The sequence below is a fragment of the Pygocentrus nattereri genome, chromosome 21 (assembly GCF_015220715.1).
Source record: "Pygocentrus nattereri isolate fPygNat1 chromosome 21, fPygNat1.pri, whole genome shotgun sequence".
In the NCBI taxonomy this organism is placed as follows: domain Eukaryota; kingdom Metazoa; phylum Chordata; class Actinopteri; order Characiformes; family Serrasalmidae; genus Pygocentrus; species Pygocentrus nattereri.
In genome coordinates this window covers 3,318,174-3,329,401 of record NC_051231.1, presented here as the reverse complement: position 1 = coordinate 3,329,401, position 11,228 = coordinate 3,318,174, and the positions used below count along the sequence as shown (strand labels likewise).

The following is an 11,228-nucleotide window of genomic DNA, read 5'->3' as shown; positions in this document are numbered from 1 at the left end:
ATGGGTACCAGGAGTCGTGGTGGCTACAGTGCAAATATTGTCATTGTCACCTATACGCGTCGTCTGAGTTTCTATATGTAATGTTAATAATATTACATAGTTATTAATTAATGATTAATCTTTGTGTTTATGATTTAGTGACCCTTATTAGTCCCACAACGGGGAAATTTGACCTCCACGTTTAACCCATCCGTGCCAACACCCACACTAGGGGGCACGTGCCTGGAGCAGTGGGCAGCCTTATCCGCAGCGCCTGGGTAGCAGTTGGGGGTTAGGTGTCTTGCTCAAGGACACCTCAGTCATGTATTGTCGGCTCTGGGAATAGAACCGGCACCCTTCCAGTTTCCTAACCTCGAGCCCACGACTGCCCCCAAAAGAAAAGATACTTTTATTTTGTACTATTTTGCTTTCTAACACCCCGCATGTGCCGCTCCACCGTGAATGCAGGCCCACCTTGGTTTTATACACCTGTGGCCATGGAAGTGAATAAACACCTGAATTCAATGATTTGGATGGGTGAGTGAACACTTCTGGAATACAGTGTACTTTATTGATCGAAGGAGATTAACTTGTGGGCACATCTTATTAAAACACAATCAGCATGTCACATTAGAGGCCCCGCAGAATGAAACACAGTATTGTGGATTTTATTATTATTATTTTATTATTATAATATATACTTTTTTGTTGTTGTTTAAAAAAAAAGCTATTGTATCTTATTTTACATAAAAATACGGCGGTGACGTCAGCGGGGCCGATGGCGTCACGGGTATAAGTTGAGCTCCGCTGAGGCCGCCCGGCTCCTCGCACAGGCGGAGCGCAGCGGAGGGGTCGTGTATTGCTCTCAGTGTCAATTCGGTTTACCGGCGAGGAGAAAAAAAAGCAGCGTTTAGTGAAATGCCGCGTGTTTACATTGGCAGGCTGAGCTACCACGTCCGCGAGAAGGACATTCAGAGGTTCTTCAGCGGCTACGGGAAGCTGCTGGAGATCGACTTGAAGAACGGGTGAGTGGCGCTTGCTGCCCGGGCAGCGGCAGCGGCTGCGGCTCCTGCTCCGCTGCAGCGGCTCGGCCTCCGTGTGTTAGGGCTTCGGTTGCGGGTATAGTGAGACAAACACGGCCGAAGCGGGTGAGCAGCGGCTGTAATCGGGCCTCTCTCGGCCGGTTTCTGCTCATTTTCCAAACTTTTGAGAATTCGGCCGCGTGCTCAAAATGGCGGAGGTGAAAGAGAACGGCTAGTGTTAGCCACGTAGCTGCAGCTGGCGCGCTTATATTCCAGCTTTAACGCTGACTTTGCGTTGCGATGGTGAACCTGGCTACACATTTCATCATAAATAAGCGAAGTGATGGTTTCCAGACCGCAGTGGGTCGCGCTCTCCGTCAGCCAGGTTATTATTACCCCGATCACCGTTTTAGTTCGTTGGTTAGCTTTTAGGCTAACTGGAGCGCGCGTGCGGGCTGAGGTGAAGGCGTGCGCGAGTTCCCGGAGGCTGTGTTTTCCCAGGCCCGTGGCTTTTCGCGCACATTTGGTGCTTTCTCTGACTTTAACCACTCATTTCTACCGAGTAAGGGGTGGTTAATGTGCTTGGAAACGCAAACTTTCTTGGATCGGTTGTTTCGGGCGCTGGGAAAACCGCGTGTCTGCATGACCTGGATGGGGAGTCCGTGTTGCTGCCGTGGACTTGCGCTCGCTTTTACGCGCGCTTGTATTCACGAAGCGGTTCACGTTAACGCTAGACTAGGCAGGGTTGGGTGTACATCGTTACAAACTGATGTTAGACCCGCTCTCCGGATTCTGAAGTGGTCCGTGAAGTCAAACCCTTTCAATCCAAGTCGTTACTGCTTCCTAGCTCCAGTCGTGTTTGTAACGTTAGCCTGTAGTTTTCCTTCTTCCAAGTCCCGTCGACAGCTAATGAGTCTCAGGAGGTTTGTTTTTGTTTTCAATATCAAGTTAGCGGTTTTTTGTTTTTTATTCACCGATGCAATTTTAGTCATGTTCCGCAATATTCAACATTGTCTTAAGTTTAATCTCCTAAACTCATCGGGACCACCGGTGGGTCCAAACCGCACTCGGTCATGTTCTTCATAACGTTCATATTCCATAAGCTCCATTCAGAAGCTGGGCGTCGTGTGAGGCTGTAGCTCTTCTCTCCAGTCTAATAGACGGTGACGTCATTTTAAACCCTTATAATAAAAGAAGCTGAACTCAGTTTGGTTTTCTACTGAAAGTCGACCCGTTTTTCCCCAAATCTGGGCTCTAAACTATAAACAGACGGCGTCTCTTCAGTGATCTGCTCTGGAAACATCACTTTTAGAAAATAATACAAAGAGCGTCGCAGATTTTTGGCTTTCAGCAGTGATGACAAGCCTATAGCAATATGTGTAGATCTTAAAACATGTTCTGTTAATTTAATAATAAAAGAGGGGAGCTTTTACAAAAAACTCAATTTTTGAGATTGAGTTATGAAAGATTTTTCATGTACGTTCAGATGGAAAACCCAAAATATACCCTGGAGAATAAGAGGTTAAAGTGGGCGTCCTACTTTCAATGTTCTGACCTTACTGGACAAAAAAAATGATCTCAAGTTTTCCCTAAATTGTCCAGCCCTATACAGTGGCTTGGATTGGGGCTGCAGGGCTAGAGTGTGGAGTGCTGCTCTGTATGGAGGGCTGATCATTCTAGATATAGGCTTTGCAGCTGCTGTGTAGCCTGCGTTTAAATAGGCATGTTTCTTTTGCAGGTATGGCTTTGTGGAGTTCGAGGACACCCGAGATGCCGACGACGCTGTGTATGAGCTGAACGGCAAAGAGCTTTGTGGCGAACGTGTCTTGGTCGAACATGCGAGAGGACCGCGTCGGGACCGGGACGGATACGGTGGGGGTTATGGGGGTGGCGGGCGCAGTAAGTTCATTCTAATAAGATTCTCAGTCCTAAAGTCTCCCTCCCCCCAGGTTCACGGATGAGCCAGCCTAACGTAAACTTTTATTTCCTTCGTCTCATGTCAAGCATCCCTTGCAGGACTCTCTGGAGGAGTGGCATCTGTAGAAACTCTAGTTGTTCATGCTGACCAGCAGTCTCTTCTTAAACAGGCATTTCCCTGATGATGCACAAGAGTTAGCTTTGTAATTGATTTGCATTTTAAGCTGTGTAGGTTCGACTGCCCAAAAAAGGATATTGTGCCAGAGGGCAGATGCTTGCATTGGAAAAAAAAAGGTAGCGTTAAATATTTTGGAAGGATAGGGAACATGACCGCGTTTGCATGTCAAGTGATGGCTGGACCAGTTTCTGATACATTAAATTTTCTCCCCCTTGAATATTTATGCAAAAGCCTCACTGGCATGTAAACAAAGGATGTGACGTGTGATCATGCTGTGTGTATACATTTGAAATCGACATTAACAAAAGTCCTTGATGTTTCAATTTGAAAGAGTCCAGTGCGGGCTGAGTCCGAGTCCATTGAGGCTAAGATGACTGCCTGTCCCGTTTGGCCTTGGCTTTCACCTTACAATGTGTGTGTGACCTTTGCCCTTTGACCCTTGGCTGACCTAACCGGAAGCCATGATGACAGCAGCCTTTTGCCAATAGACCAGGGTGATGGTGAGGAAACCCATTGGTTTTTATGTTGAACGAAATATCGGAGAGGTTAATGTGAAAGATGTAGCAGTCATCTAGTCTTTAACAAGAGCAATGGGCTTCTGTTGCTTTGTCATGTGCTGTCATTAGAAAGGCAAGTTCCAGAGTCTAATGTGAGTAGTACTGGTAATTTTTAAATTTTCTATATTTGGGAAAAGGTCTATGTGGACCCAGTAAGACTTATTTGGAGGACGGAGCCCAGTAGGACTCATTAGTACTTTTTTTTTGTTTGTTTGTTTTTTGTTTGTTTATTTTGGTTTTGTTTATTTTGGGTAATAATTCAGTGCCACAATTTGGGTAAAGTGTGCAAACCACTTAGTTAAAACATGCCTAACATGAGCCAGTGTCTTTATTTGCTTGTGCTCATCTGTAGGCCATGCATAACTAAAGTGTCTCTTAATGGGCTCCATTTCAGAACAGAGTCAAGGTTAGACTGAATAAAACCCAGTAGCACAAACTTAAGTGGGTGCGTCTGAGTACATTCAGGAGTCTCTGCCAAGGGCTTTTTCCCTTTGTTCTGTTTTTCCCTCTTTCCTTTTTAAGAATGAATTAGCCGATCTGGTGCTGAGGTAAACTGCAACAAGGAGTGTTTGATGCCTCAATGGAACAAAAAGCAGAAAGCTCAGATTTTATTCATGAACTTGATTCTCTAGTCTAAAGCGGTTGCCCTGAGTGCAGCACTGATTCCTGGGTGGGCACCGTCTGACTGCGTTGTTCACTTTTGTCTAAAGGTAGTAGTGGCTACAGCAGCAGAAGCCGCTCTGGCCGAGACAAGTACGGACCACCTGTACGCACGGAGTATCGGCTGATTGTGGAGAATTTGTCCAGTCGCTGCAGCTGGCAGGATCTCAAGGTAAATTAAGCTTGCAAAGCCTTGAGCAGAGTTTGCTGGATTGACTTGGTATTTTTAAGACTCATGGTTTTGATTGTGGTTATTAGGACTTCATGCGGCAGGCTGGGGAAGTGACCTACGCTGACGCCCACAAGGAACGGACCAATGAGGGAGTGATTGAGTTTCGCTCCTACTCTGATATGAAGAGGGCGATTGACAAGTTGGATGGATCTGATATCAATGGAAGGAGAATCCGTCTGGTGGAGGATAAGCCCAAACGTCGCCGCTCTTACTCGGGTAGCAGGTCCAGGTGGGTGTCTGAGCCTCTTTGTATGGCTTTTTTGCGAGTGCATCTCGTAATGGATAAATTCAACCATTGTTGTGTAGTTATTGGTGAGCAAGTATCTTAAAGTAACATCTCTGAACAGGTCCCGTAGCAGGCGCCGTTCTCGCAGCCGAAGCCGGAGGAGCAGGAGCTCACGAAGCCACTCGAGGTCTCGCTCTCGGTAAGTTTGAATTTTTTTTTTAATTGCATTGGGACGTCATGAGTTTTATTCTGCTTTGTGTGCAAGTTTGACCTTTCCGTCCCTCCACACTACAGGTCACGTTCCCGCAGCAAGGACCGCTCTCGCTCAAAGTCTGGAGACAAGGATCGTTCCCGGTCCAGGAGAAAGTCCCATTCCAAGTCTCCAGAAAAATCCCGCTCCAAGAAATCCCGTTCTCGGTCTAGCACCCGAAAATCTCGCAGTCGCTCTGGAAGCCGCAAGTCCCGCTCAAAGAGTCACTCGAAGCCCAAATCTGAGCGAGGTTCTCGGAGCCGTTCCAAGGAGAAGTCTGTGAGTAAGAAGTCCCGCAGCCGCTCCGCCTCACCGATGGAGAACGGAAACAACGAGCGGCCGAAGTCGGCCTCACGCTCTCCTTCTCCTCAGGAGGATCGTGACCGCTCTAAATCACCCGCCAAACGTTCTGTGTCCCGCTCCCCGTCTCGATCGAAGTCCCGTTCACGTTCCAGGTCTGCTTCACAGGACTGAGGACTTTTTTTTTTTTTTTTTTTTTTTTTTTTCCTTTTTTTCCCAGGGGCTGTTTAAAGTTGAGCTTGCATTGATTGTTTTAAGACATCCGCCTTTCACAAAGCACTTCACAGGTGCTTCAGAGTAGATACGATCACGTATGTTTTCAGCTTGGCGTGAGAACAAAGGATGTATTGTAAATATGAGATTTGCATACTAGATGATCTATAAAGGGGTCTGTGGTAGGCTTTTCCCCCTCCACCTGTCCCCCTTCATTTAATTATTGCTTGTGGATTTTTTTCTTCTCCCCCCCTTTCCTTTTTTCTTTAGCTATTTTGACTCGAATGTCTTTGCTAAGTGAATTAAAAGGCTTGTATTGCATCCTTGCACTGAAGTGTGAGGTTTCAGAGGCTGAAATAAGCTTAACGGCTGCGTATGTTCATTCCTAAGCAGTTATCAGTCGCCATCTATTGATATAAAATGTGGAGAGTGGCTTGAGTTGAATAATTTGATGGGTTACTTCACTGTACAGTGTTACTTTTTCGTTAGTGCTTTGGCGTTTTGAGATTTGCATTTGATGCTTCGAGTCATAGGAGTTTCAGACCTTTCTACTATGTCCAGTTTCATTTTTTTAAACTGATGTCCGAGTAATCTGCAGTGTTTTAGTTTAATAAACATGATTGGTTTTCTATTATTTACAGAGGCTGAGTGCTTGCTGTTCTGTCAGTGTCTCGTATAAATGTAGGTAACATTTCAACCAAATGAAAAGGAATTCACTTGTTTGTTCATTTATTTTATTTTTTTAATCCAACCCTAAAAAAAAGGTTGCAAATCTTTTGGGGGTTTTTTTGTAGTTGAAGGCTGCGAACTATGGTCAAACAGTATCAGGTGATGTTAGGGCTGGGCAATCAAAGTAATTAAAACCAACCTTCAGAACCTCCAGTGAAGTAATCTTGCTGATGTTTTTATTTATTTCTGTTAATCTTGTCCCCACTCTGTTCATGTACTGTCCCCTTAAAACGCACTACTACCGCACATGTAGTCACGTGACTGCCATGTCCTGTTTACGACATGGAAGCTAAGCCTACATTCACATAGCAGATCATGGTCCCAAATCTGATTCTCATTTTTGGGCTGTTCAGATTGTAGTTTAAATGTGGTCTGTATGCAAAATCAGTCTGAACAGATCAGCTCCTAAACTGACCCACGCGGCTAATCCGGAGGTAAACGATCACGACTGCCAACAGCGCCAGTCAGCGGATCATCTTCACCAGCATCACAGTAGAGCGGTCATGAAGCTTCACTGACAGCTCATCACCCAGAATGTTTCAAACTGGCTGTTGAGACGATTTACGTTAAGATATGCAGAGCATGTTTAGAAACCTCATCAGTGAACTAGGAGGACAAAAAACAATCGTTCATAAATCAAACGTTCAGTTAACTGTGATTTTGATTTGAGGCCGCATTGCCCAGCACTAGGTGCTGTAACCAGGTGGGTTTTTAATTTTTTTTTTCTTTCTAAGAAATACAAAACTCCTTTTTAGACATCCAGTCTCTTCACAGAACTTCATAAATTAGGAATATTGATTTTAGGGTTAGATTTGTCTTTTCATTTGCTGACTGGAACAGTGTCTAGATCCAGCACTCCTAATCTGAGAAGTTTAGTACATGCCCTGGTTCTGATCACCAGCTCTGTGGACTTGGAAGGTTTCTCTAGAACGGTGCGCTTCACAGTAAACCCCTCTGAAAAACTCCACGTCTTCTGGAAGCTAAACTGCAAAATGAAATTCTCCTTTTTATTGGATTTTTAGAGTTTGCTTGCCTCAGATTTTAAACTCGGCTTGTGTACTTTACAGTGCCAGTTGTTGAATAATTGCATCACAAAAGAAGGAAACTTAATTTGGACCATCTGGCAGTCAAATTACATGTGATGCTGAGTCCATCTACTGTTTTCCATCGTTAGATTTGTCTATGTGATGTGCTGAAATCCTGTATGCAGTGCAGTTGTGTGGATGTAAGAAATAATGCGGTTATAACAGGTCATAGTTAATTTATAGTTATTGTAACGTGTCCAGTGTTGGGCTGTTTCTGAACTTCAGTTGTAGTGATGATTTTCCAGTAAAAAAACTTGAGGCTGGCTGGGTCTGAAAACTGGCCCTTTATAGTAGCGTTTCTGCTACAGACCAAAAAGTAGATTTAAAAGCACTGAGCAGTAAGTTTTTGAAACGTTTCATGTAGAATTAATCTGGCTGTATAAGTGCATATTAAACTGGTATTAAATCAGTAGATTCTGTGCTTCCCCAAGAACAAATCCCAGATACGAAAACACCGGTTAGTGTCCGAATCTTCGTCAAAGCTGCGTCAGAAGTGGGTATTAAAAGAAATTTCGTCCCGTCCCTTAACGGTTGGTGAACGAGGCCCAGTGTTTGGGGCAAGTTGATTAGACTCTGCTGGGAGAACGTTTGAGGTGGATTGCTGGAGATCAAAGCTGCACCCAACAATGCATACTGCGATATTGATTGGCTCCATAATGTAGTCAATTCAATTTGTGTGCTCTCTACTGTGTATGTGGTGTTTCACTACATAGATGGGAAATTTCCCCATTGTGGGATCGTGGTGATGTCAGGATACCCCAACACATCACCACGACTGCAGTTCACCTTTCCACAAGAAATACTGTGGTGACTTTTATTATGACAGGCTACAACTTCTACTTACCTGAGGTCCAGGGAGATCCAGGCGAGGTGGGAGCCAGGTCGCTGTTACCGGTAAAGAAGAAAATAGGTCAAATATAGCTAGCTTAGAAAGATCGTTGCTAAGGTAAACGTGCTCATGATGTATATATGAAGAAAATGGCCATTGTATGTATGTATATAGGTGATCAATGTGATTGGTGGGTGTAGTAGGTAACACCTCTGCCTTCTATGCTGTAGACTGGGTTCAATGCCCTGCCTGGGTAAACACCCTACACTATACCAATAAGAGTTCCTGGGCAAGACTCCCAACACCACCTCCACCTACCTGTGTAAATTGATTAAGTTCTAAGTCGCTCTGGATAAGAGTGGCTGCCAAATGCCGTAAATGTAATGTGTGTATTGTTTGTTGTGTTGTCACCCCTAGACTGTGAATAATGGTATGACCCAGAGCTAAAGTTGCTTGTTGACCACACCACCACCAAAGCAGCGACCACACATCACAAGTGGAGGCAGCGGTGACAGCTGAGTACATCGACCACAAAAGGCAAAGACAGGAACTCAAGGTGACGGTGACCATAGAGGGCGTCCACAATAAGCGTGGTCTCCGCTTTGGTGGTGGTGTGGTCAACGAGTGGTCTGGAGACTGCCCATTCAAAGCTCTTGGACATCAGGGATCAATTCCACAGTGCTCTGAAGTTTATTGTGGTTTTGCACACAAAAGTATTTAGTCATGAGAAAAAAAACAAAAGCTGTAACCAATGACTCCAGAACCCAGTCAGAACCCGGCAACTTGTCTCAGACAGAACTGAAGCGGTTCTGTTGCATCGGGTCTGAGGCTGTGAAGCCACACAGACCTTCCCCAAACATACATTCACTGCACCGTTGTCCCCCTTCCCTTTTAACCTGGTAGCCCCTTCCACATTAGCTCTGGGCCATACCATTCTTCACAGTCTAGGGGTGACAATAGAACAAACAATACACACATTAATCACCTATACATTTTCTTCATATATATATACACAAGCTCATTTACCTTGGCAATGAGCCTGCTAAGCTAGCTATATTTAACATATTTTCTTCTTTACCGGTAACGCCGACCTGGCTCCCACCTCACCTGGATCTCCCTGGACCTCAGGTAAGTAGAAGTTGTAGCCCGTCATAATAAAAGTCACCATAGTACTTCTTGAAGAAAGGTGAATTGCAGTCCTGGTGATGTGCTGGGGTAACCTGTTGTCATCACAGGGACTAATAAGGGGCACTAAATCTAATCTAAAACTCCACAAATCTAGATTAAAGTGTGCATAATTTTGGCGGTGGTTCCAAACCGCACTTCGTCATGTTCTCCATAACGTTCATATTCCATAAGCTCCATTCAGAAGCTGGGCGTCGTGTGAGGCTGTAGCTCTTCTCTCCAGTCTAATAGACGGTGACGTCATTTTAAACCCTTATAATAAAAGAAGCCGAACTTTGTTTTTCTACTGAAAGTCGACCCGTTTTTCCCCAAATATGGGCTCTAAACTATAAACAGACGGCGTCTCTTCAGTGATCTGCTCTGGAAACATCACTTTTAGAGAACAACAGAAAGAGCGGTGGAGATTTTTGGCTTTCAGCAGTGAATGAAGCGTGTAGTGATATGTGGAGATCATAAAACACGTTCTGTTCATCTGAGGAGCTTTTACATAAAAAAATCATTATAATTTACAGTCATTTCATGCAGTTAATGAATATTTTGCCTTACGACTTGGTCATGAAAATTCAGATGGACAAACCAAAACATACCCTGGAGAGTTTGAGGTTAAAGGGAAGTCCTCGTCTCAGCACAAAGATGATTCTTAAACGGTAGAACGAGTGTCACAGACACCCTCTCAACCAGGTGAGCGCTTAACCACAGATGCTTTTGGCTCTCTGATGTTTCCTTTTGGCTTTTGTATAATAAACACGTATAATAATAAGTGTTTAATTTATTCTCCTCGTCCGAGGACCCGCTGGAGGGATAACATCTCCGAGGGCAGTCGTGGGCTGGAGGTCAGGGAACCAGCCTTGTGACCGAAGGTTGCCGGTTCGATCCCCAGCACTGACAGTCCATGACTGAGGTGTCCTTGAGCAAGACACCTAACCCCCAACTGCTCCCTGGGTGCCGTGGATAGGGTTGCCCACCGCTCTGGGCAAGTGTGCTCACTGCCCCCTAGTGTGTGTTCACTAGTGTGTATGTTGTGTTTCACTGCACGGATGGGTTAAATGCAGAGGTCTAATTTCACAGTATGCAGACACAGAGAGAAATGGTTGTTAATTCTATTCTATTCTATTCTAAGTTGGCCTGGGAGGAGCTTGGGGTGGAGCTGGAGGAAGTTGCAGGTGAGAAGGGTCATCTGGGATTCTCTGCTCTCCCAACTGCTCCCACAAGCCTACCTGGACCAAGCGGTTAACGATGATAATTTGTTTTATACATTCATTTAAATGTGTGATGATGATAACGACAGATGTCATATATAACATGATTTTTATATATGTCATTATTTTATTAAATGTCACACACATTAATCAACAGACTGTTCAGTCTGTTTCTCTGATACCTTGTTAGCCCCCTTTCAGAGGTTCTTCAGAGGTCAGGACCCTCACAGAGCAGGTACTATTTGGGTGGTGGATCATTCTCAGCGCTGCAGTAACACTGATGTGGTGCTGGTGTGTTAGTATGTGTGGTGCTGGTACGAGTGGATCAGACTCAGCAGTGCTGCTGGAGTTTATAAACACTGTGTCCACTCACCGTCCACTCTATTAGACACTCCTACCTTGTCGGTCCACCTTGTAGATGTAAAGTCAGAGACGACAGCTCATCTGCTGCTGCACAGTTTGTGTTGGTCATCCTCTAGTCCTTCATCAGTGGTCACAGGATGCTGCCCACAGGACGCTGCCCACAGGACACTGCTGGCTGGATATTTTTGGTTGGTGGACTATTCTCAGTCCAGCAGCACAACACACACTAACACACCACCACCACGCCAGTGTTGCTGCAGTGCTGAGAATGACCCACCACCCAAACAGTACCTGCTCTGTGGGG

At 45.0% G+C, this 11,228-nt stretch overlaps 1 protein-coding gene across 1 annotated transcript; it reads left to right on the top strand.

Annotated features, from left to right (window-relative positions):
• The first annotated feature begins 784 nt into the window (after positions 1-784).
• srsf6b (serine and arginine rich splicing factor 6b) lies at positions 785-6,416 on the top strand. Its single transcript, XM_017716556.2, has 6 exons — positions 785-1,004; positions 2,740-2,900; positions 4,364-4,485; positions 4,572-4,774; positions 4,893-4,970; positions 5,066-6,416. The coding sequence occupies exons 1-6, from the start codon at positions 898-900 to the stop codon at positions 5,493-5,495; spliced, it is 1,101 nt and encodes a 366-aa protein (XP_017572045.1). The 5' UTR covers positions 785-897; the 3' UTR covers positions 5,496-6,416.
• The last annotated feature ends 4,812 nt before the right edge of the window (positions 6,417-11,228 follow it).

Excerpts from the sequence above, each read along its gene's own strand:
- srsf6b (XM_017716556.2), top strand. The coding sequence starts at position 898 with ATGCCGCGTGTTTACATTGGCAGGCTGAGCTACCACGTCCGCGAGAAG. Across the intron at positions 1,005-2,739 it reads GAGATCGACTTGAAGAACGG|GTATGGCTTTGTGGAGTTCG; the intron begins GTGAGTGGCGCT and ends TTTCTTTTGCAG. Across the intron at positions 2,901-4,363 it reads TTATGGGGGTGGCGGGCGCA|GTAGTAGTGGCTACAGCAGC; the intron begins GTAAGTTCATTC and ends TTTTGTCTAAAG.